Source organism: Sorex fumeus, unplaced genomic scaffold, assembly GCF_029834395.1.
Source record: "Sorex fumeus unplaced genomic scaffold, SorFum_2.1 ptg000018l, whole genome shotgun sequence".
Taxonomy (NCBI): Eukaryota; Metazoa; Chordata; class Mammalia; order Eulipotyphla; family Soricidae; genus Sorex; species Sorex fumeus.
This window is the reverse complement of record NW_026606075.1, coordinates 24,098,180-24,124,261: the sequence shown is the minus strand read 5'-3', so window position 1 is coordinate 24,124,261 and position 26,082 is coordinate 24,098,180. Positions and strand designations below refer to the sequence as shown.

At 41.1% G+C, this 26,082-nt stretch overlaps 1 protein-coding gene across 1 annotated transcript in view; it reads right to left on the bottom strand.

Moving 5' to 3' along the window:
• Positions 1–14,631: 14,631 nt before the first annotated feature.
• Positions 14,632–26,082, bottom strand: part of TBCA (tubulin folding cofactor A) — a 70,403-nt gene continuing 58,952 nt past the window's right edge. Inside the window, exons 3-4 of the mRNA XM_056112603.1 lie at positions 21,229–21,315; positions 14,632–14,955 (exon numbers count right to left, since the gene is read on the bottom strand). Coding sequence (XP_055968578.1) covers positions 14,875–14,955; positions 21,229–21,315 — 168 coding nt within the window. The 3' untranslated portion in view covers positions 14,632–14,874. The remainder of the gene's footprint in view (positions 14,956–21,228; positions 21,316–26,082) is intronic.

Genomic DNA, 26,082 nt, shown 5'->3' with positions numbered 1-26,082 from the left:
ATTGTTTGTAAATTACCCAGGATGTTCTATGTGACATAATGTTGAGACTCTTAACAAGTATAGATATTTACTATTATTCTGATCTCAAACCTTTGAATTTTTTAATAATGATGCTATTATCTGAAACATAGTAATGAAGAAATTGAGGCATGTAGAATGTAAAATTGAACTTGGATTATGTTTACACAGAAAAAAGAGGCAATACCTAGGGACTTAATCAATGAAAGGAGTCAACCTGTAGAACTCTGATTCCAGTGTTAGTAACAATGTGTATTTTGTCTCATGGAGAGGGGAGGATTCTTTATCAAAGGATTCAAAGCCCATAGGTATGGAGAACTTAGAGAAAGTTCATACCACAATGATACATTTTGATTAAGAAAAAAGTGGAGGAACTTGGCATTTATTCCTGTTATGATAAACTATCAGGATAGATCATCTGATGTTATCATAATTTTTTTCTTTTTCTTTTTTTTTCTTTTGGGCCACACCCAGTGGTACCCAGGGTTTACTCCTGGCTCTAAGCTTAATGATCCTTCTTGGTGGGCTTGGAGGACCACATGCAACGCTGGGGATTTAATCCAGTCAGCTGTGTATTAGGCAGTATGTACTGTACTATTCGGGCCCTGGCTGAGATCATTTTTCCTTCTTAGAAACAGTAGGAAAAGAGGACGATGATTTCTCTACTATTCTTTGGCAAGGCACTACCAAAGTCTCTGGACTTCTTTCCATAGATAGGTTGTACTAGTTTGGATACAAATTGGTTCAACCTCTATAGGAAAGTTTGGTGATTCCTCAAAAAATGAAAAGTAGAACTACATATGTTCAACAGCTCCACTCCTAGGTATCTTTCCAGAGAACATAAAAACTAATTTGAAAAGATACATGCACATCTATGTCATTGCAGCATGATTCACAACATCCAAGATTTCTAAACAACCCAGGTGTGCAAAATAACAGATGAGTGGATAGAGCAGATGTGGTATAAATACACAGTGGAACACTATTCAGTCATAAGAGAATATGAAACCTTGTCTTTTGTTACTACGTGGATGTAACTAGAGGAGGCCAGGTTGTGTGGAATATGAAAGAAAAAAGCCAAACTGTTGAGTACACTTATATGTAGCATGCAAGGGAACAGACAATGTGCAACAAAAACAAACCCTTAGACCAACCACAGAACTGAGATATCCAGGAGAGGGAGAGGCCTGAGAGGGTCTAAGCAACAGTGGTGGAGAAATGTCGGTTTTTTGGTGATGGGCTTGGTGTAACAACATTATATCCTTAACATGTTTAGATATTTACACTCTTATAAACCAAAGTCCTCAATTAAAAAAATTTAGTATTGGAATCCTATTTTGTTTTTTGGGTTATATCTGGCGTAGCACAGGGGTTACTCCTGGCACTCAGGAATTACTCCTGGTGGTGCTCAGGGGACCAAATGGGATGCTGGGATTTGAACCCGGTTTGGCCGCGTGCAAGGCAAACGCCCTACCCTCTGTGCTACAGTGGTAGGGCGTTTGTCTTGCGCGCAGCCAGCCCGGCGAGCCGGGTTCGATTCCTCTGCCCCTCTCGGAGAGCCCGGCAAGCTATAGAGAGTATCTCACCCACACGGCAAAGCCTGGCAAGCTACCCGTGACGTATTCCATATGTCAAACATAGTAACAAGAAGTCTCAAAATGGAGACGTTACTGGGCCCACTTGAGCAACTTGATGAACAATGGGAGGACAGTGTTTGTTTGTTTGTTAGTATTGGACCCAGATGGGTAGTACAGCCTTGCTCTGGACAACTTAGGTTTCATCCCTGGTACCACATATGATGCTCCGAGCCCCACCAGGAGCACAGAGTCTAGAGTAAGCCCTGAGCACTATTGGGTGTGCCCCTCAAAAAATAAAAAAATTGGTATTAACTAAAACAGAGAGAAATCAATGGGGAAAGAGAGTTATATATAAAAATGTGAAAAATATGTAGAAAAGTCTTCCACATTATTAGTGATCAATGCAAAACCAAAAGCACAATGAGCAACCAGAACGGCTAATATTTTTTCATTTTTGTGAAAAATGAAATTAACACCTGATGCATAATACTATTAAATTTCAGCTATTTAGGTATATATCACATATGTGTAACTGTCACCAGTCTGTAACTGAGCCATGAAAGTTCCAAGGCCACCGCCCAACACCAAAAAGAACCCTCTGCTCATTCTTCCCACTCACCAGGTCTCTTGCCCTCCAATAACCACCAGCGTTTTCCCTGTATCCAGGAGTTAGATTCATTGTTTCTTGCCAGTTCATTTGCTTTAGTAATTCATATCACACACAGGAATGAAGCCATCTGGTCACTGACTTTCAGGTCTGTGCTTATTTCATTTGTGTGATTACCATTAGGTCCATCCATTTTGTCCCAAAGAGCACAGTTTCTTTTTTTTGCAATGGTAGAGTATTATCCACTAAGTGTACACACACACACACACACACACACAGAGAGAGAGAGAGAGAGAGAGAGAGAGAGAGAGAGAGAACAGTACTGAAATTTCCAACAGGCATTTTTGTTGATTCGATGATTTGCTCTTGTTTGTAATGCTGCTAACAACATGGGGATACAGGTACTCCAGAATTTTTAGTATTAACATTTCACATCTTCTGAATAAATTCCTAAGAGCAGTGTTGCTGGATCAAGAGGAATTTCCATTTTATTTCCCAGCCCTATCCCTTCCCTTTGTTTTTGTTGTGATAACTAGGGATCATGCATGTGCCTGACTGACCTTCTGATATGTTGTCTCCATAAATAAATTGTAAAGAGAGTTCTCTTTTTGCAGCTACTCAGGTAAAGGGAAAAATATTTGTAAGTGACCTTATACCACAGGGTCACCATTTCTACACCTGGAAAGTTAACAAATAAGGACTCTTCTTTCTCATCATTGGAACAACCACTTGGTTATCACAGGAGGACTTGGCCAACCTCTGAAGCTGGACAATACTGATTAGGCTGAAGAAGAGATAACACAGGATAGTGCTTGTCTTTGTGAGTGATAAATGCAGAGTGGAGAGTATGGTAATCTTTCTTCTGGGTTTGGCAACCATTTCATTGGTATCTGAAAAATCAAAGTGCAGAGAGAGAAGTCATTGTTAATCATGGCAAGCAAACTCTAAAATAACTACGTGTTTTACGTGGCATCTAGCACTCAACAGGCACTTAATAAATATTCACTAATAACATTAGACCACTCAGCACCAAGCACGAAGATAAGGCCATATTTTTTTTGTTTTATACTTGGGTAATTAATAACAATAATTACATAGCTTTAAATGTTTAGCAGCGATTAGCTAAAACCATCACCTCAAAGCCCTTCCCACTTTGATAAACTCATTCCCGTGAAAATACTCTGAACCTGAGGAACAGCAGGGAAAGAAGCCAAACAAAGCAGCTCAGAGTTTTACATTATCTCCATAAGCTATCTAATCTAGCCATTTTGAATAATCTATGTAAATTAATTACACTTTTTAATTAGGTGGTCTTTTAGCTTGCATATTGAAGTTTGCCACTAATTACAGCAAGGCAGGAGGTCACTTGATTGGTATGAGAAACAGGAGGCCTTTATTTCATTGAAGTGAAACACTGAACAGTTAATGTTTAGGGAAACAAAAAAACTATAAAATTTATGCCAGTTTTCAAAATTCAAACTGTGCAGCTCTTGTTCATTTTTTCATCCTGACTCAAATCACTTCTATGGCTCACTGGGGGCTTTTCTTTATAAATATCAGAATGACATCTAAACACCCACTGACTCAAAACTATTATAACAGAGCAGCTCGAAAGTGGGGATTTTTTATCTCTGATGTTACAGGGAGGAACACCCACCCTTTTGCTATTAGTCACATTAAATGCCATTTAATTGCTAGTGCAGCTGTTTCCAGATGTGACTTTATTTTGTTTCTGCCAGTCAGCCAGTCTGCAACGTCCATTAGCTTCATCATTTAAACAACAACAAACCCCTCAAAAGCTAATGTTGTACTTTATACCAAGCAGCCCCCCGCATTCTTTCATTGAAAAAAATTTCTGGTCATTATAGAGAATACACTACATTTAGCATCATTCAAATACCCAACAATGATACCGTCTGGCTCTTCCTCTCCTCAAATCTCTTGCTAGACACCAGATTCCTGCATTTCCCTCCTTGTCCACACTTTGAGGAGCCAAAAGGAGCTCAGCTCAGGGGAAACAGGCAAGAAGCAGTAGCCAATTGAATACACTCCTCATAAAAATCATCACTGCTAATTAAAAACCAGGGAGTATGAGTATTATGAGTATGCACTGGAGGCATTCTCCTTTCAGCCATTCAAAGGGCCCTTGTTTTCATGCAGGCACACAGACCACCACAGGCCCGAGGACAGCTGAGCTCTTCCTAGGCAGGTGCATTTACTCCTGGACTGTCACACTCCTCCAGAGCGCAAATGTCTCTTCGCCCAGCTTTCCACGTCCAGGTGACTTCCAATAAGGCTGTGTCCTAGGAGGGGTGGCAGCAAGAGGCTAGAGTCTGGGCCTGCCCTTCCTGTCTCTGGTGACACTTACTTTCCTCCTCAGTGGCATGAGGGGTACTTTCTTTGGTCCCTGGGCTTTCAAGTTCCACCCCCCACTCCCAGTGGTGGAGCTTCGATCACATTCATGATTTTATTCCCTTGAACCCCTGAAACTTAAGGACTGTGATATGGCAAAGTGTAGAGGACATCTTTGGAATGAATGGGGTGGTTGGGATGGTGAACATCGCAGTTAGGAAGTCATGCACTTTCTTATCAATGATACCAGCATTTCTGTTGTGTTTCTGCTGTGACGAAGAAGCTTTAGACCCTTGGAGAAAGCCTTCCTGGAGGGTGATGGAAACCCAATAGAAAGAATGAATAAGTTAGTAGAAAGTGGGAACAGCTCTCATTGCAGAATAGAATATTCAGAGAACTAGGATGACAAAACTAGAGGGGAGAAATATGAGCATTCATAAAATGAGAGAAACAAGTCATGAAAAGGCAGAACTCAGAGCTCACAAGATGCTCCTGGAAATTAAAAAAAAATGACACCTGAAATCTAAAGCACAGGAGGAAATAGAACTGATAAAGCTTTCCTGGAAAGCAAAACAGAGATGGTTGAGCAGAGCAGAAAATACATTAATTAGAACTATGCTGTCCAATAAGAAGATACTGTGGGCCACATTTAGTTTTCAAATATCCATGTTAAAACACAAAAAATTTATTTTGGGATATATTCTATCACACCTAATAATCTCAACTGAAAATCAATATAAAATTACTGATGAGGAGTTGCAGAGATAGTTGAAAAGAATGGAGCACATACTCTGCATGCAAAACTTCAACCCCCAGCACCAACCTCAGAGCACTCTCTGGGCATCATACAGGGGTAATCCCTAAGTACCAGTGGTATGACCCCCCAAAAAACAAAAAAAAAGCATTACAATTTTGGGTGAAAGGTTTAGGGTTTTAAGATTCTTCCTGGGGTGGGGAGGACTTTAAATAAATAAAATATACTAATTCCTAGATATCTGTGAATTTGAAGGGAAGATGGTTAAGTACGATAAATTTTGTAGTTATCTTTAAGACTGCTCAAATTACTATCACTGGTGATCTTGCTTTTAGAATATGAAGTTAAAGAGGCCTTAAATTAAGATTATTTCACTCTCTGGTCTCATAGTTATTCTGAAGTTTTTTAGTACAAGAACGATTTCTGGAGTCATCAGGCATCAGAATTTCCTAGGATGAGACCCAATTATCTGTATGTTTTTTAGGATTTGCCAAAGGAGTTTGGCACCTAGCCAGGAGTGTTACACACCTTCCTTTTACTGATGAGGAAAACTGATATTTCAATCAGTTAAACCAGCAATTTTCAAAGTGTGGTACCTAGACCAGCACCTTTAGCGATGTCTGGGAATTTCTGAGAATTTCTTAGAGCTTGAGAGTTCTCTGGTCCCACTCCTGGCCTACTAAATCAGAAGTTCAGTCTTTTCTTTTTTTAAGGTGCTAGAGATTGAGCCCAGATTTCCCATGAAAGTCAGACACCACATGAGCCAGCTCCTGGCTGAGAGTCAGAGAGTCAGGCTTAGAAAAGTGTCCAGGTGAATCCAATGTTCCCATTTGAGAACTATTGTGTTACACTAGCATCCCAGAGCAGCAGCTGGTATAACACGATGCTGCATCCAGAAGGAACCTTCCTCATCAACCAATAATCTCTCATTTTACAGAAGATAAATGGAGGGCTGGAGCGATAGCACAGCGGTAGAGCATTTGCCTTGCACGCAGCCGACATGGCCGACCCGAGTTCGATTCCTCCACCCCTCTCAGAGAGCCTGGCAAGCTACCTAGAGTATCTCGCCCGCACGGCAGAGCCTGGCAAGCTCCCCATGACGTATTCGATATGCCAAACACAGTAACAACAAAGTCTCCAGTGGAGACGTTACTGGGCCCACTCGAGCAAATCGATGATCAACGGGAGGGCCTTTACTTACGTTACTTACTTACTAAATGGAGACCAAGGACAGGGAAGTGAGTAGCTCATGAAGGTGGAAATCATGATCTTTGTACCAGCAGGAAACAGAATCTACAAGTTGGGGGTGGGGAAGACAAAGAAAGCCTGCATCCTCCTGTCAGGTCAACTTATTCGTCAATTTTTTCACATCTGCAGGCCAGCACCTGTCCTGCCTATGGGTCTACAGACCAGCAGTTAGAACCAAGATGGGAGACAATGGCTTCCAAGCTTTCTCCACCTGTGGACCCACCTGTGTCCGTGAAGCAGTGGTTGAAGAAGCACCGTAAGTCCAAATGAGCTGTGAGTTGCTGCTTAGAGTTCTGGACCTTTCACTCCCCAACTTCTAGTTGTGTGTGGCACTTGGTTCTATTTATTGTGTAAATCGGTATCTGTCACTGTCACTGTCCTCCCATTGTTTATCGATTTGCTTGAGCGGGCCCAGTAACATTGTGAGACTTGTTACTGTGTTTGGCATATCGGATACGTCATGGGGAGTTTGCTAGGCTTTGCTGTGTGGGCGAGATACTCTCCATAGCTTGCTGGGCTCTCTGAGAGGGGCGAAGGAATCAAACTCGGGTTGGCCGACCGGTCATGTGCAAGGCAAATGCCCTACCCGCTGTGCTATCAGTCAGGGGTTAAGTTAGGGCCAGCTGAACAGTTTGTAGAATCCCTGCAATTTTCTAATTCTCTCTTTAGCTCCTATGTGAGATGATTTGGGCAGCTGCAGAGTAGTGAGTGAAATGATGCAATGAAAAAAATTTTCTTTCGGCCTCTTCTTTCCCATAAGACCTTCTAGCACACTGATTTCAAATGCATGGTTTGGGGCTGGAGTGAGAGTACACTGGGTAATGTGCCTTTCACACAGTTGACCTGAGTTGGATCCCTGAACCACCAATGGTCCCCTAGGCCTGTTAGGAGTGATCCCTGAGCACTGCTGGGTATGTGTCCCAGCTATCTAACCCACCAAATATGTGGCTTTCCTTTCCCAGACGTCAGTATCTTTGATGGAAATGGGTGTGGAAGGGCTACTGCGAGACTATAAGGATAACTCTTAATTGAGATTAACCTGCAAACTAAACCACATTCTGCCAAGTGTCTAGAGGAAGTGGCGGGTGGAGGGCAGTGACTTTGGCTGCCCTGTGAGTCTGGACAGTCTCCAGAGAGCAGGCCAGTTCACTGCCACAATGTTAAAAGACCTTTACACCTTAACTCTTGACAAAGGAGGTCACCCACCTGCATGTCTTCCACCTTCTGCGATGTGGCTTTCTGAGCAGGACTGAGGCTGTGGGGCTGCCTTCTGTGGGGAGGAGTCAAGAGGCCAGCCAGTGGGAGTGAGGCGCTCAGCTTGGAGAGCCACACTCCTATTCAGGGATGGAGAGGCCTTGCGTGTGTGCATCCTGAGTTTAATCCCTGGTACTGCAGGAAGGTTGGGAAAGCTTGAAGGATGTTTGACTTGGTTAGTATCACTGTGGGACACTGTGCTAAGTACTTTGGACAGGCAGGGATGAGTGCTCCATTTCTCGGAATCAGACCTACAGATTCGGTCAATTTTATTTTGACACCCCTCTAACCCCCCACTTGTTTGCACATGTGAGGCAAATACTAGAGCTGCACCTGGTCCCTGATCTTCCATTGCTTTACCATACTTTATTTTGATAAACTCTAACCCATTAAGATACTGTAATAATATTGAATTGGTAAAGAAAACTTCAGGCACATACTCTTGGGTCAAATAAGGGTTAAAAGTTGTCCCTGAGATCTGTTGATTGTAATTCCCTGCAAGTTCCCTGGAAACACCTGGACTGACTCTGATAAGTTGTGGGAAAGTGAAGCCTTTCCATCCATGAACAGAAGTGTGGCTCTCCAACCCTGAGCAATGTGACCAGACTGGGGTTAATTTTGTATGCTTAATCGACACACTGGAACGTAGTTTAATTTGCGGGTAGTTTTGAAGTCTGGATTGGATTGAGAGTTAGTGTCCCTGGCCTGCTGCAGTACACGGGGTGGATGAATAAAGCTTCTTGTTCATTTCTCCTGTTTGGCCTCTGCAGCTCTCACAAAGTTTGGGGGAAACTCGGGTGCAACAACTTGAGCTTGTTTTAACAATGAATAGTTGTTCTCAGCACTGTTCTTTTTTATAACCCCTTCCCAGCTATTCTTGCCGGTTTCTTAGTATCTTTCATTGTGGTGGTGGCTTTCAGGCTGTATCTAGCTGTGCTGGGGGTGGGAGGTGGAGCTTGCATATGCAATGCCATGGATCAAACCCAGGTCAGCTGCGTGTAGGGCCTCCTGTTAATTTTTTTAAGACAACTTTAAAAACAAGGTTAATTAAAAAAAATTATAAGCAATTGAAACATTTTGAAATTGGATTTTAAAATCTAAAACTCCTCCTCCCACATCCTGCTGTATTTGTATTTCACTGAATTGACATAGGAGGAACCATATGTAGATAATAATATTCCATATGTAGTGTAAGTAGTTTAAGCATCTCTCAGTAGGGACTAATTTTTTTTTTTTGCAGCATTCGAAAATATTTATTGTTGATTTTTTAAGTGTGTATTTAAAAAAAAATTTTATTAGTGAGACACCATGAGGTACAGTTGTAGACTTACAAATTTTTGTGCTGGGTTTCAATTATACAATGAACAAATGCCCATCCCTCCACCAGTGCCCATTTCCCACCACCACGAATCCCAGTATCCCTCCCACTCCCCATCCCCCCCACACCACCCTGCCTCTGTGGCAGGGCTTAGTAGGGACTTAATTTTTCACTTTATTTGCTTACTACTGGCATACAGAACAGCTTTGGGATTCTAGGTATCAGTTTTTAGGACTGCTGTAGCAAAGCAGCACAAACTGGGAGGCTGAAACAGCAGAAACTGTCAGAGAGCCGGAAGCTAGAAGTTTGAACATGATGATGTTTTTAAAGGCCTTGTCTAGGGCTGGAAGGAAAAACCAGTCCCTTGCCTTTGGGTGCCTCCTGCCGCCATGGTGTCTCTGAGCTTGCCACTAAAGCCCTCCAATCTGCTCTGTGGTCAAGTGTCTTCTTCCCAGGCTTCATCGTGTCTTCTTGGGATGTCAGATCAGGTGAAGAGGGGCCAGACAGTACAGTGGGGAAGGCACTTATCTTGCACAGGACCAACCCGCGTCTGATCCCCGGCATCCCATATGGTCCTCCTGAGTCCATCCCAGAGCACACCCAGGTACAGTAAGCCCTGAGCACTGCTGTGTATGGTTCCCAAAACAAAATTTAAAAATCTAGTATGATTAATTAATGCATCTTATTTAATGGCATATGCAAAAACCCTACTTCCAAACAGGTCCACATTTTGGGTTAGGATTTCAATCATTTCTTTAGAACATGATTCAATCCATACATTCAATCCATGAAGGTATACAATTCTGTGCATTCAGCTTTAACAAGCCATTTTCACTTCCTCGAGACTTCTACTTTACCAGTGTCTTGTTTTCCTAGCATACATTTTATATCTGCATATAATTAAAGTGGTTTTCTTTATTCCCAAAGATTTCACTTCATTCTTTTACTTAATCTCATTGGCTCACTCTTTATCACACCTGCCCAAGAGGTATGCTTAAAAATACCGTGTTATTTCTGAATTTGAATACTACAGAAGTGAAACATAACTAAGCACTTGTCTTTTTTTTGGGGGGGGGGCTTTTTGGGTGACACTTGGCAATGCTCAAGGGTTAGTCCTGGCTCTGCACTCAGGAATCACTCCTGGCGGTGCTTGGGTGACCATATGGGATGCTGGGGATTGAATCTGGGTTGGCCGTGTGCAAGGCAAACGCCCTACCCACTGTGCTATTGCTCCAGCCTCAGCACTTGAATTTCTTTTGTGAATGTTATTTCCATTCTTTTTTTGGTAAGTCTGGTAGTGTTCTCAGGAATATAGGAGGTGCTGAGATGGAACCAGCATGGGCTGTGTGCAAAGCAAGAGCCTTTCCCTCTATTCCCTCCAGCTCTGTCTCTCTTTAGAGAGGAGAGTTTTACATTTAGTTTTACATTTAGCTGGGGAGTTTTACATTTGCCATTTTTGTTGTTCATTTGGACTGCACAGGACTATACTCAGGGCTTACTCCTGGCTCTGTGCCCAGGGATCACTCCTGGTTGGCTTGGGGGACTTTTGGGGTGCTAGGGTAGACCATGTACAAGGTATCCATCCTTCCCACTGTACAGGCCAGCTTTTTAAACTTGAAAAGGCTCTTTGCAATTTAAAATGTTAACCTCTTGTGACATCTTTCTCCCCGACTTTGAAAGCAACTACCCAGCAGGCAACAGTAAGCACAAAAGTGAAGATTTACTGTCCCATAAATCAATTATATCTTTCTGTGTGCTAGTCCAGTACATGAACTAATACTTCTCATAAGAGCAGTAAGAGGAGTAGTGGAGTGCAATGCAGATTTTTATGAAGCACTCTTGAGCATTTCAAGTACACTAATACTTATAACTTGTTTCATAGTGCACAATTTTTAAGCCATTCAATTTCTTTCCAGCTAAAGCACTCAGAGTCTCAAGGACTAAATGATCTGATTAACCCTTTAATGCCAAATGCTTCACCAGCTTTTGCTCACATACACATCAAGTTTACAGTGACATTTAAAGGCCCTAACTCACCATCAAAGAAAGAATTAATCTGTTCTTGGTATATCTAAATGACTAAATAATAAGATTTAAGTGATAACCAGCTGTAGGATATGTCCTTATTAAATTTGATAGGATTTTTAAAAAGCCAAGTAATGTAATGAAGTTTGCAAAGTAATTTAGATTAACCAGGTTTGACTGCTCAATTTGGAAGTGATTCAATGTACAGGTAGAATCAGACAATGTTTAAATATTAGGCTTTGAATGTTCCTGACTGGAAAGTTCAGAAATGTTAAATGAACATTACAATATATTCTTTTAACTTTACACTACTCACAAATATGTCCTTATTTTAGTGATGTGCATTTCCTCTATCCTGCCCACAAATTCCATTCCCTCCCAAAGAACTACATGACATACAAAACAATGCAAAATAAGGCAAAGGAAGAAGCAGCATGAGTTTTGTGGATGTTAATTTGTCCAGAATGTGAAATGTTCCAGAAGTCCAGCCCCAGAGTCCCTGCCAGGGACTCATAAAATTGAATTCTCAGAAGCCAAAGATAAACAAAATGTGAGGAGCTGAAAATGGTCTTTGATGGCATTAGAGCCAGCTGCATTTGACTACTTTATTCATCTCACACATGGTATCTCTGCCCTTTGCATAGCCTTAGGAAAAAACATGCTGAGATGCTCAGAGACAGATGCACCACTATATTGTTACTTGTCTGTTATACTCACCTACACTGCAAAGTCAAGGAATTTGTCTGCAAAGACAAAGGGTACTGAACTTGCTCAATATTACACTTAAGGACACAGAGATCTGTAAAACACTTAACTTTGTGCTCCTACACTGTGACAACAGCTCTGAGACCTAAGGGTATCTCTTTAGTATGACTGTATTTGTCCTTTAAACAATCATCATATGGCTTGACAAGGTGGGGAGGGTAGGGAATCAGGGAGTCAAGAAACTTATTGAGAGATCAGGAAATGGCTGAGATGCCATGGTCTCCTGAGTACTGCCAGATACAGATCAGCACCAAAAAGGAAAAAGTCTGATAATACGTCCATTTCATGTTTACTTGAGACAGCAAAGCTAAACTTGGCTTATGTGGCCCCAGACACTATCTCTAAATCAATTTTAGTAAAGAGGATATTGTGAAAAAGGAAGATTCGACCTTCTGTCAGTTCACACATAACCATCCTTGTGGAAGGTATCCTCCATCCTGTTTTCAGGAAGTCTCCCATGAAACTAACCTTTAGCCAAGAGGCATATTTTACATGAGCAGGTTTTGCTCCTCTACAACAATCATGTATGCAGTTGGTCCTAACATATTTTATGGAGGTTTGTGGTCCAAATCGTTTGAAATATACCATGTGCCTATGTGGTATGAGTGAACCCTTCATTCATATAGTTTCTGTCACCAGGAATTAAATATGGTTTTGCTGGGGGCTGGAGTGGTTAGCACAGTGGGTCGGGTACTTACCTAGCATGAGTCCAGGGTTTAATCAATCCTCCATACTCCATATAGTCCCAAGAGCACTGCCAGGAGTGATAGCTAAGTGCAGAATGGCTCACGCGCGCGCACACACACACACACACACACACACACACACACACACACACACACAGCTAAGTGCAGAATGGCTCACGCGCGCGCGCGCGCACACACACACACACACACACACACTCTGCAAATGTTTGAGCATCTGCTCTAATGTGGTTGGGGCACAGGTAAAAGCTCAAGGAGGGGAAGGCAAAGGCAACATTACTTGGGAGAATTTCTGTGCAGTCATACAAGCACAAAATGTTTTAAAAAATTACTTTCCGACAGATAGTACAGGGCTTAAGGCACTTACCATGAAGTTGGCTGGCCTGTGTTTCATTCCCAGCATGGCATGGCCAGGAGTGATCCCTGAGTGAAGAGCCAGGAGTAAGCCCTTGAGGACTGCCAGTGTGGCTCCAAATCCCAAAGGAAAAACAATAACTGAACAAGTTAAAACTGAATTAACCAGGGGCTGGAGCAATACTACAGAGGGTAGGATGTTTACCTTGCATGCAGCTGACCTAGGTTTGATCCCCTGCATCCCATATGGTCTCCTGAGCCTGCCAGACAGATCCCTGAGCGCAGTGCCAGGAGGAAGCCCTGAGCACCGCCAGTGTGCCCACTCCCAACCCCACCAACAAGGCCAAACAAAAAACTGAATTAATCAAAAATGATTCTAATGTACCTCAAGACAGGAAAGCAGAATTACCAAAAATTCTCAAAAACAAATCTTCAGAAAATGTTAAAAAGCTTACTGCTGCTTCTCAAGACTTTTGAGAGATCCAGTATGTGATCTAGCCTGGCAGGCACCAAGGTTCTGGGTCTGATTTCAAACACTGCAAATGTAGCCCTGGTGCTCACCGCCTAGCACTACTGGGATTCCCACCCCCCAGTGAAAACAAAAAACAAAGGCTTGTTTCTATTTACCTTGCTGTTGATTTATTAGAATAAAAATAATGATAACTTTTTCAGTTACCAAGATTTGGGATAGCTCTAGCTGCAGAGTTGACCAGCTTCAGAATTACTTTTTTTCTGGGGGGGACCAATTCTTTTATTTTTTAATGGTATGTTTTTAAGAGCTGCAAACCCTCAACTGATCGGGAAGCCACTAGCTATGACCACACATGATATTTAGCTCTATAGTGGTAAAAACAAGAGACTGTATATTAGAAAGCATTCTAATGTTTTTTTTTTTTTTTAAATGATGTCCTATTTGTAAAAAACTACCTGCCAACCACCCAGTCCCATGTCAATCTGTTCTGGAATTTAAGAACCTCTGAAGATTATTTCAATTCTCCTGCATGCAAACCTCTACTATTGAACATTTATTTCAAATTATTTTCATGGGTCACAAAAACGAGCCTCGGGCTGCTCCTAGTGTGTGCTCAGGAATCGCTCCCAGAGATGATCCAGGAATTAAGCTCACTTCCAGTACTCTGACCCATCTCTCTAGCCCCAAATTTTATAGTGACTCATTTTTCTTTTTGACTCATTTCTGACCTAAGAATACTTATAAAGTAACATTTTTTCATATGACATTTTAATTTAGAAATGCATTGGCTATTCTATGAAGCAATTTTCTTAAATATTTTGTTATATAAATTATGCATTCAATGTTTCACAACAGGATACCTTTAGAATAACATTAGAAAAATACAGTACTATTTCTCTTCCCTTGATCCGTTTGAATGTGTGTATATGATGGTTTGCAGTGATAACTGGGTGACCTCCAAAGTCAGAGCCATTACAAATATTTGTAGGAGCACAACTTAAGGTTTTTCTTTTTTCTCCCAAAATTTTAAGTCTTAAAGTTTAAATGCCAAGCTGAAGGGATCGCTCAAGTGATCGGCCAAATGTCCAAGCAAGCATGGGGCTCTGAGTCAGATTCCCTGCACAGCACATCCACATCAGTGGGTGTGGCCCCTATTAAAAAAGAAAACCGACACACAAAAAACTTTAGGAAGTTGCACTTTATTCAGAAGCTAATCAAAGTTTTGGTTTTACTTAAAAAAAAAATCCTGTTTTTAACTCAATCCAGTTATGAGGCAAAGTATCTAAATTTCAAATAGATTTTACTTCTGTCAGAAATATCGATAATTAGATTCTCATCCTACTTGAACACAGAGCAGTGGTCAAAATAACGAATTATGGAATGGATTCCAGGATAAAATCACAAAAACATCCTGTACAGAAAGTCTTCATGCTTCTAATTTCACTGAATCTAGTACTGATCGTGCTTCTTTATATTCCTCGGCTTCTTCCAAGTCTTTTTCACTCTCCTGAAATGAAACACAATAAAAATAAACTTTATCTTTACATAGCTGTTTTTTAAATTTTATTTTTTTGCTTTTTGGGTCCTATCCAGTGATGCACAGGGGTTACTCCTGGCTCATGCACTCGGGAATTACTTCTGGCAGTGCTCAGGGAAACATATGGGATGCTGGGAATCAAACCTGGGTTGGCCACGTGCCAGGCAAATGCCCTACCCGCTGTGCTCTCACTCCAGCCCCACAAAGTTTAGGGTTTTTTTTTTAATTAAGTATGTGAAGTCAGTTCAAAAATGCTAAAACAAAACAAAAAAATTCCAAGTATCTTCAAATTATAATTCAGTTCCCTGGTTTACCCATAGTCTCATTCCTTTTTTTAGGTAACGAAAGAAACAACAGGTTTCATTTTGATTCTATATATATATACATATATATGTACACACACACACACATTCTCAAACAGTAAAGTAAAACACAGATTCTGGGATCCTCAAAAAAAATTTTATTTTCGATTAGAAACACAGTATCACCATAGAAAGAAATTACTAATTTGAACTAAAAAGAATTTATTAACAATAGAAATATATGACAACATTTAAGTCAAAATAGTCCAACTACTCACACAATAACAAAGACTGCTGTAAGTGTCAGAGAATTCAAGTACAATCTTTGAATTAGAAAGGTAAATTAGCCACTTGCTAATGTAAGGGGATCTTTCATTTTCTGGATACTTACATGAAAGCTGTTAATAAATACCGTAATAATAACTAACGAATTGAATACTATCATGTAAGTTACATACAGGAGATTTGTTGTTAAAAAGCTATGGCCAGCAACTCATGTTAATTCAGTAAAGATGGAGGCATGTAACAATAGAACAGAGAGAGATTAAGCAAAAGGACTTGTTAAACTCACACTTAATGAAAAATGCTTAAATCTCTGGGGCTGGACGATAATATAGTGGGTAAGGTAACTTGCCATGCAAGCAGAGATCAACTCAGATTCAAACCCTGGCTCCCGATGTGCTCCTAAGCCCTATCAGAAGTGAACCCTAGCACAGCTGGATGTGGCCCAACACTTGCACCCAACCCCCCCAAAACAAAGAAATGCCTAAATCTTTACATTTGGGGCTAGGGTGGGTAGTGTAGCATCAAGGTGCAATAGCCCAAATCCTTTACTTGATCACTTGACATTCTATAACTCATCTATTTGCTTGAGTGGGCGCCAGTAATGTCTGCACTCGACCCTGTTGTGTGCTAGTGTAACCCAATGGCATCTGCTCGCTCCAGGAACATGAGGAGCCTCAAACTGTTCATTCAGGGTATTGACAAAGAAGTCGGATCATCTTGTACGTGGGTGGCCACGTGATCGTTTGATGTCCAGTGGCATTCAGTCGGTAACGACTCTAGTCCAGTGGTCTTCTCCAAATCGCATTACATGTTCAGCCCATCTGATTTTTGACGCCTTGGCAAACGAGACAGCGTCCCTGATTCTCAAACAGTGACGGAGGTCGGAACTCTGGATTTTTTCTCTCACTTGAGTGAAGCGTGATACTCCAAGCATAGCTCTTTCGATTCCTCTTTGGGAGACCCAAATAGTGTTCTCATCCTGTCTTCATAGGGCCCAGGTTTCTGAGGCATATGTTAAAGCAGGGAGAATGGTGGAGTCGAAGAGATGTGCCCGGAGCCAGAGGTTCTTCATCCTCTTACCTATTTGACGCTCTTGAATGTGTTCAAGCTGTGCTCTTCCTCTTGTGCAACTCAGGTGCCAAGTCATTCATCATGTTGACTTCTCAACCTAGGTACACATAACTGCTCCATTTGGAGATGTTTGTTCCCTTGAAAGCGAATGGAACATCAGGAACAAGTTTGTTTCTCATAAACATTGTCTTCATGAGATTCAGCTGCAGTCTGACCTTTCCACACTCACGGTCGACGTCAGCCAGCTGCTTGGCTAATGTTTGGTGTTATTAGAACAATGTCATCAGCGAAGCGGAGGTGGTGGAGTTGCCAACCGTCTATCTTCACTCCCATACGTTCCCATTCCAGTTGTCGCATGATATTTTCAAGGGTGGCACTGAAGAGTTTTGGTGAAATGGTATCACCCTGGCGAATCCCTCTCTTTATGTTGATACTCACATCCTTGTAGAATAGTGAGATCTTGGCGGTGAATCCGTAATAGAGCTCATGGAGCATCCTGATGTATTGAGTGTGAACGCCCTATTTGGCTAGGGCTTTGATGACCACTTCAATCTCAACAGAATCAAAGAATCAACAAACAGAGTCAAACAAGAATATGATCGACTGGTTCAGCACCTCAATGATTGTGCGAGGAATGTTGAGGGAGAAAGCCAAAGACACCTGTCTTCAAGCTCATTTGCCAATGTGGCTGGGCGTGCGTGAGCCTCAGGCAACTACAAGCTAACATCTGAGCTCGCAAAGCAGTGCAGAGAAGTGATAAAGGAAGACCTCAAAAAGAGAAGAGCAGCAGTGCTGGCAGATGTGGCAGAAGCCGGGAAAAGCATTTGCAATGCCCGCCTGTCCTTCCCCAACTACAAGACCAAGACGACTGCCCTCTGATGTCCTGATGGATCTATCATATCTTCCAGAAGGGCAATGGAGAAGATTATCCATGACTTCTACTCTATCTCTTTCATAGCCATGTCCACCCGCCTACATAACAAATTCCGCATGATGGATATGTCGTTCCCAATGTTCTCCCTTCTGAAACCTGATACACCATTTCGTCAGTAAAGAAGCAAATAGCACCCGGCCCAGACAAGGTCAGACTCGAACACCTGAAGAATTTGCCATCAGTACTCATTAATATACTGGCTCGGCTATTCACATGCTACCTGTCTGAATGCAAGGTTCCGTCCGAATGGAAAACCAGCAGGACCATTCTACTGTACAAGAAGGGAGACATTCATGGCACTGGCAATTATTGCCTGATCTGCCTGTTGTCCGTCGTCGACAAGCTGTTCACTCGAGTCATCCTGAATAGGATTCGCAAAACACTAGATGAAGAACAATCATGCGAGAAAGCCGGGTACATGGTAACCGAGTTCGTTGAGGTTTCTTGGGAGTTCAAGATGCCGCTTTTTATAACATTCACTGATTTTAAAGAACCCTTTACATTCCAACATATTTTGGTAAGTATATTATAAGCTCTGAAGGTAGAGATAAGTTGAATATGTCTTATATGCAAATAATCACCCAAAAGTAACTTTTTCCAAGTGATTTTTATTACTTTTATAGCCAATTAGATTTATTTTGACTATCAGGAAATCCTATGTTTCTGTTATAGGTTGCATTTGTAAAAGTATATTTCTTCTTTTATCTAGTATTTTAAAAATTACTGTTTCAATTTTGGCTGTCGAGAGTCATGGTGTTGTGGAAAGGTTTCTATATATAAACATGGAATTATGATGGTAAATATAAAAAAAGTTTAGTAGATTTTTTATAGATTTTGTCCTAATATTATTTTGGAAAAAGTTTTCTTTTAAATATATATATGATCTTGGGGGCTGGAGCAATAGCACAGCGGGTAGAGTGTTTGCCTTGCACGTGGCCAACCCAGGTTTGATTCCCAGCATCCCATATGGTTCCCTGAGCACCGCCAGGGGTAATTCCTGAGTGCAGAGCCAGGAGTAACCCCTGTGCATCACCGGGTGTGACTCAAAAATTTAAAAAAAAATAAAAAGATCATCCTTAAAAATCCTCAAATAGGGAACAATTATCAAAATATCAAATAGTAATACAATGGTCTTGTAAAGAGTATATTTACAAAGTCTACTCACTGACAAAATGTCTGGAGCTAGAGGGCCCACACCCAGGGTTTACTCCTTGCTCTGCTCTCAGGGATCACTCCTGGCAGGCTTGGGGAACCATGGGATCGAACCCGGGTCAGTAGCATATAGGGAAGTGCCCTATCTGCTGTACTATCATTCAGCCCACAAAATGACTTTTAAGTATTCTTAGGGTCTACTTTAAAATGATTCTGACACTATCTATTCCACAAAACATTTATACTGGTAAGTATAATAGTACGATTGATCATGAGTGATCACAGAATCAAGTTAATGAGAGTTGCTAGATAATATTATATCTTATAATAAGATAACTTAAAGATATTTAATTCAGTTTAATAAACTGAATATTTTATTTGTTTTATTTTATTAAACATGCTAGACACAGCACTTCTACTGGAGGAATAAGTTAAAACACAATTAAACTTTCAAAAATGTACTACGGGGGTATGGTGCTGCCAGCAGGTCAATCTGTACCTGTGAGGTGAGTGCATCAGCAGCCTGATGGCGCCTTCAGACTTCCAGATACCCCCAAATTGCTGCTGTGCCTTTGGCCAGACCCCAAAAACTTGGGGCAAAGTTTACCAAGAAAGTAAAAGGCCAAAAGTTAGGTATGTGGGAGACACACCCACAAACCACCTCCAGCTCAACTATATAATTGGAGGCATGGCCTCTCTGGTTCCTGATTGAACTGCTTAATGGCCATGATCCCAGAGACTCAGAAACAAATCTCGAAACCCAGCGGCTTTTGGCAGAAATGCGTCTAGTCCCTGCAGTAGGTTACTGGTGCTGGGCCAACCCAGGTGGGAATAGGTTTTGTGCCTTGGCCTGTTCCCCCTGGCGGCCCAGTGGCCGCCATCCTTCAGAAGCCACTAAACAGTCAGGTTTGGGCCGGCAGTGATGAGACACGAAGGGCCTCACAGGATGGGGGGGGAGGAAGCCGGGCCTGTCCTCCTCACCCCAACGAGACCCCAAGTCATCACCCATGAACGGCCTCTCTGGCTCCTGATCAAGCTGCTTAATGGCCATGATCCCAGAGACTCAGAAACAAATCTCAAAACCCAGTGGCTTTTGGCAGAAATGCGTCCAGACCCCAATGTATGCTACTATTGCCGGGCCACCCCAGGGAGGGTAGGGTGTTGTCACTCCGCCTGCTCCCCCTGGGCAGAGGCTCGGTGGCCGTCATCCTCCAGAGGCCATTGGACAGTCAGGCTTGGGCCTGCAGTGATGAAACTTGTTGGGCCTCAAAGGATGGGGGGGGGGAGCCGGGCCTGTCCTCCTCACTCCAACGAGACCACAAGTCATCGCTCACAAACGGCCTCTCTGGCTCCTGATCAAGCTGCTTAATGGCCCTGATCCCAGAGACTCAGAAACAAATCTTGAAATCCAGTGGCTTTTGGCAGAAATGCGTCTGGACCCCATAGCAGTTTACTGTTGCTGGGCCACCTCAGGGGGAAAGGGTGTTCTCCCTCCGCCTGCTCCTCCTTGGCGGCTTAGTGGCCATCATCCTCTAGAGGCCATTGGACAGTCAGGTCTTGGTCCGCAGTGACGAGACATCTTGGGCCTCATGGGATGGGGGTGGAGCCGGGCCTGTCCTCCCCACCCCAACGAGACTCCAAGTTATCGCCCACGAACGGCCTCTCTGGCTCCTGATCAAGCTGCTTAACGGCCATGATCCCAGAGACTCAGAAACAAATCTTGAAACCCAGCGGCTTTTGGCAGAAATGCATCCGGACCCCGCAGTAGGTTACTGTTGCTGGGCCACCCCAGGGGCGAAAGGGTGCTGTCCTTCCGCCTACTTCCCCCGGCGGCTGGGTGGCCGTCATCCTCAGGAGCAAATCTCGAAACCCAGTGGCTTTTGGCAGAAATCCCTCCAGATTTAAGTGTTAAAATTTCAGAATTTCAAAATCACATGGCCTTACTGCAGCCACGCGACATCACATGTTATTCATAACCAGCAATAGAACACAAATTGTCTACTGTTGCCTTTTCAGCAGATCTGAGTGTTGGGGGTAAAAATCTCAAATAATAATGGTGGGTCTGGTGTCAAAATATTGAATGTGATCAAAGTAGAGAGAGAGTAATGTGGAAATCATCTGCCCCACAGGTAGGGGGAGGGTGTGGGATGGGGGTACACTGGGGTTTTTGGTGGTGGGGAATGGGCACTGGTGAAGGTACAGGTGTTTCACTGTATAACCGAGACTTAAACCTGAAAGCTTTGTAACTGCTCTCACGGTGATTCAATAAATAAAATTATAAAAAATGAAAAAAAAAAGTAAGGTGGAGTTCATGCACAATTCAATCAGCTAATCAGTGGCTGAATAAATAGCAGTACTCCTACATAAAAAAAATAAAAATGTACTGGTACCCAGAGTAAATAAAGCATGTCAATAACTGATTACTGTATTTAAAATCTTGGCCTTCCACCTCTTAGACTGAGAAAGAAATGAAGCCTAGCAAGAGAAATCTTTACTTACTAGTATCTGCAGAAGGTCAGTATGTGCAGCTTCCAACCTGCGCTGGCAGTCTGGAATCATCATGAGGGACTCTTGCAGGACCTCAGACTGGAACAAGAACATGTTAGCTCACACCTCAGAAAATATTTAGAATGACTTTGAAGATGTTGAATGGTTCATTTCTAACTTTTGATAAGGTTAGAAAGAATGACTAACTTACTGTATGTAAAACATATAAAGTATGAAGTATTAATCTAAACCCATTTTGGTAATCACCTCATACTAAGTGAAAATACACTGGAAAAGCTTCTCATAGACTATTTCTTTTAACAAAGCTATTTAAAATAAACTATTTCACCTGCTGTCACAAAGAATCTTTAACCAAAATGGGATCAGCTGGTTATATAAAAATCTCCTGCATCTTTGGGGTAATAAAGAAAAACAATGTTCAGATAATATCACAAGGAAATAATTACTGCATGGAAAAAGTTATTGAGTTATTGATCACATTGTGTGCACACGGCAGGAGGTTCTTACTGAAAGACAGAGGTAAAGAAAAATGAAAAGCAACGACCAGCAGGTTCTATTTTTGATGCTTATCATGCATAAAAAGTTATTACTTATCCTTGTGCTTCATTTTAGGCGAGAGATTATTCTCCCCATGCAGTTTGAGCCAAATTACCAACCTGGCACCCCTCTGAACCTGAACTTCTGCCTGTTTTTCCTGGAGATAGATTCTAGAGAATTAAATGCAGGAATATTTATTCTGGAAGATACTTTTGGACTTAAAACCCTTCATTCCAAGCTGGACTATAAAATACTAAATCATAAAGGACAAAAGAAAATCAACAACTGAGAGCTCAAATGAGTTCATGTCAAGACGCTGGAAGCCAAATTATGATAACAGGAAACTGTTCTCAGGAAGAGTAATCTTTGGAAATATTTCTTAAAATAATCAAATAGTTTTAACCAAATGGGTACAATAACTGAACTTTCATTAAGAAATTTAAAACATAGTTTAATGAAAATCATTGTAAACTTCAACCACTTGAAGAAGTCACTTCTTCCTTTTCCTAATGGTCCATACAGTAAATAAAAATAAAAATACAAAAGGATTCTATTTATATTCCCTAGGTAAGAACTTGTAAACTTTAATTCTCACTCTCCTTTTTTTTTTTTTTGGCATGGGGGGTGGTTGGCACAGGGAACACATGAGCTGGGCCACTTCAGGTGATGCAGAGGAAACAATGGCAGTGTTGGGGATGGAGCAGGGTTTAGTAAAGCAATCACAACCCTTGTGCTACTTCTCTGGCTGATCCAGGGGTAACCCTTGAGTATTGCTGAGTGTGGACCAAAAATAAACACAAAAGATGAGATAAATATAAGACATTAGGTTAAAAAGTCAAAACTTTGTCTATTTATATACGTATTAATTTTTTTTTTACCAATTTTGTCCTTCACTGAAATAATGCTCTCCACGAGACAACTAATTATTATTCTATCGTTGCAGAATAAGAATTCCCAATTACTCTGCCAAAATAAATCCTGATATTAGCAGGTCCACAGTTCAGTTTCTACGATACATCACCTCTAATTTATTCAAAATGCCTACTAAGGGATCTGTAAGATACTAGGTACAGGGGACACAAAAACAGAAAAAAGAACTCTGTCCTCCAATTCAGCATTCACTATTGCTCCAAAAAGACCAGATCACAGGGAATCAAAGGCATATAGTAATGCCATGATTTGGAATCCATGAACTACACTTCTATCAAGACTATAAATCATACATAATGCTTTGTAACAATGAATTATAACGGTCAGGAACTGTTTTAAAAGACAGCATATAAAGTGAGAATATAGGGCACACATATACTGTAATACCTGAATTATACTGAGTATGGTTTTGCACTGTATGCCCTTTGGGAATCACTCAAATAAATGGTGCCTCTGTTGAAAATACCTGAATAACCAATTTACTTAATGTTAACTGCAAGACTGAAATTAAGTAAGAATCATGATCCAGGGGGCCAGTGTGATAGTACAATGGGTAGGGTGCTTGTCTTGCATGTGGCTGACTCAGTTTTAATCTCTGGCACCCCATATGGTACCCACAGTACCATCAGGAATAATTCCTAAATGCAGATCAAGGAGTAAGCTTTGAGAACTGTCAAATGCCCTCTCCTTCCAGAACCCCCCCACAGGTGACTTGTGACCCAGATTGGAAGATAATGTCCAGCGAACAGAAAAGGTTGCAATCCCCTGGAGTCTTCAGGTTTTTAAAGTCAGCCATAAATTCTGGGAGAGAGACTCCCAAGGGGATCCCAGAGGACCCCATGTATACTCCCAGCAATACTTGGCTATCTGGGCAAGACATTACACTAGACTCAACTGAGATTAGGTCCAGTGACCACATTCGATAGTGCTGGGTATGGTAGGGAGTTGTGATTTTTTTGCGGGAAGAGTATTTTTGTAAAACAGAAGTTGGAGGATTCTTAGAAATGCTCAGATTTACTAATAGCAAATTTGAATTCGACAACGGAACAGAAAACTCGACCAATTTCCTTTATAATCAAATCTATTTGAAACCACAGTAAAATCTCTAACTTTTTACTTAGGGGCATAAAAAAAGTACAAAATAAGCAGGGGAAGGAAAAAAATTGAACAAAAAAATCAATTAATAAAAACAGAAAAACAATAGAGACAAATCAATAAAATCAAAGTCTTTTCAGAGGATGCGGGAATTGATAAAACTAGTTAAGATTGATAAAGTAAGAAAAATACAAATTATGGCTATCTGAAACCATTTAAAGAACAAGAAAATACCCTGAACAATGCTTAATTTGTTCACGATGCTCACAAATTAAATTATCCTCTAAGTTACAAACTACCAAAACTCAACTGAGTTTTCTGTCATCACTAAATAAATTCAAATCTGTAATTTAAAAGTTCCTGAATAAAAACCCTCCAAGTCTAGATGGTTCCACAGGCAATTAATATTAAATATTTCAAGAATTAACAATTTTACAAGTCCCTCCCCAATTTACTTTTCATTTTTTATTGATGCCAAGTATTAATGTAATACCCACACTAAAGACAAAGACTATTTTAAAAAGACTTAGATGAAAGGGCTGGCATGACAGTACTGTGGGTAGAGCATTTTCCTTGCATGTGGCCAACTTGGGTTTGATGCCTGGAATCCCATATGGTCCCATGAACCCATCAGGAGTGATCCCTGAGCACAGAGTCAGGAAGCCAGGCCTCAGCACTACCAGTTGAGCCTCCCTCACTAGAAAAAAGACACAGATGCATAAACTAACTATGGGTCAAACACCTAAATAATTAGCAAGTCAAATTCACTATGTTTCAAAAGCATTAGACATCAAATTGAAGTGCTCAAACAGTAATAAACCAGTTATAAATGGCTTGCTTAGTATTTGAAAAACAACCTATATAAGCCATAGTATTATAGAGTCTAAAACTGAAAATGCCTGACTTTAAACAAATCTTACACATAACCACTCATGACAAAAGCATTCAACTACTAGGAATAGAGAGAAAGTGAGATCTCCCTAACTTGAAAAAGACCCTTTACAAAATACCTTACAGCTAATACTACACTAAATGGTGAAAAATTAAATGGGTCCCCTATGAAAGCAAGTCAAGAATTTTCACTGTCTTTACCTAATATTCAACAAATAATGTAAGTCTGAAGTTAGGGTAATTAGGCAAGAAAAAGTATTAAAATAATAAAAACTAAAGAAATACAAGTATTCCTATTTGCAAATGGTATGACAATAGGAAAAGAACTAGCATGGAAAAAAAAACCCACAAAACCAAAAATCTGAGTTCTCAAGTCCTTGGTTACACAAAAATTGAGAGTATTTCTCTATAAACAAATACTGTGTGTGAGAATGGAAATTAGAAACACTACCATTTACAATGGGGTCAAAGAAAATGAAATACAAGAGGTAATGCTAATAGCATGTGCAGGATCTATATGTTGAAAATTACAAATGACTGATAAAGAGGAACTAAATAAACTGAACGGACTGGTGTAGCTCATTGATTAGAAGACTCAACAAAGTAAAGATGGTAATTCTCCCCAACTGATCTATGGGTTTAATCAGACTCTCAGCAAGGTGTTTCATAGATAAAGACAAGCTAATTTTAAATCTATGAAAAGACAAAGGAACTAAAATAGCTAAAATAATTTTAAAAAAGAAAAGTGAAAGGACTTACTCTTCCCAATATTAAGGCTTATTATGTAGCTACAGCATAAACCTATGATTTTTGTTGTCACCTTTAATGCTGTACTTTAAGTGTGCCTTAGACTAGCCAGATGGTACAGGCATTAAGGTGCTTGCCTTGCACCCAGCTGACCCCAATTTGATCCCCAGAAACACAAACGGTCCCCCAGCACCACTAAGAGTGGCTCCTGAATGCTCACCACAACACTGGGTGTGACCCAAGTTCCCTCCACTCTTAAATTATATCACCTGGAACAGTATTTGGCAAGCAAAAAGCATCCAATAAATTTCTGTTGAGTTAAAAAATGGATGACCATTAAAACACTACTCAAAATTATAGAATCATATGAGACTATCTGGAGAAGGATTGTAGACAGAGGCCTGAAGAACTTTAAATGCCTCTCTATATACATACAGGGTGACAGGGAGGGAGGAGATGAGAGAAGAAGCTATTTATCTAGTTTCAGCAAAGGATACTAAGGAATAATGGCAGTGAAATAAGGAGAACTTAGCAGAGGCTGTTCTATCAAAACTGCCAATATAAAGAAGCGAGCAGTTACTGTGAAGACAAGGACAAAGTGAAAACAATGTCAATGTTACTCTGTATGCGACAAGGTCCAGAGCA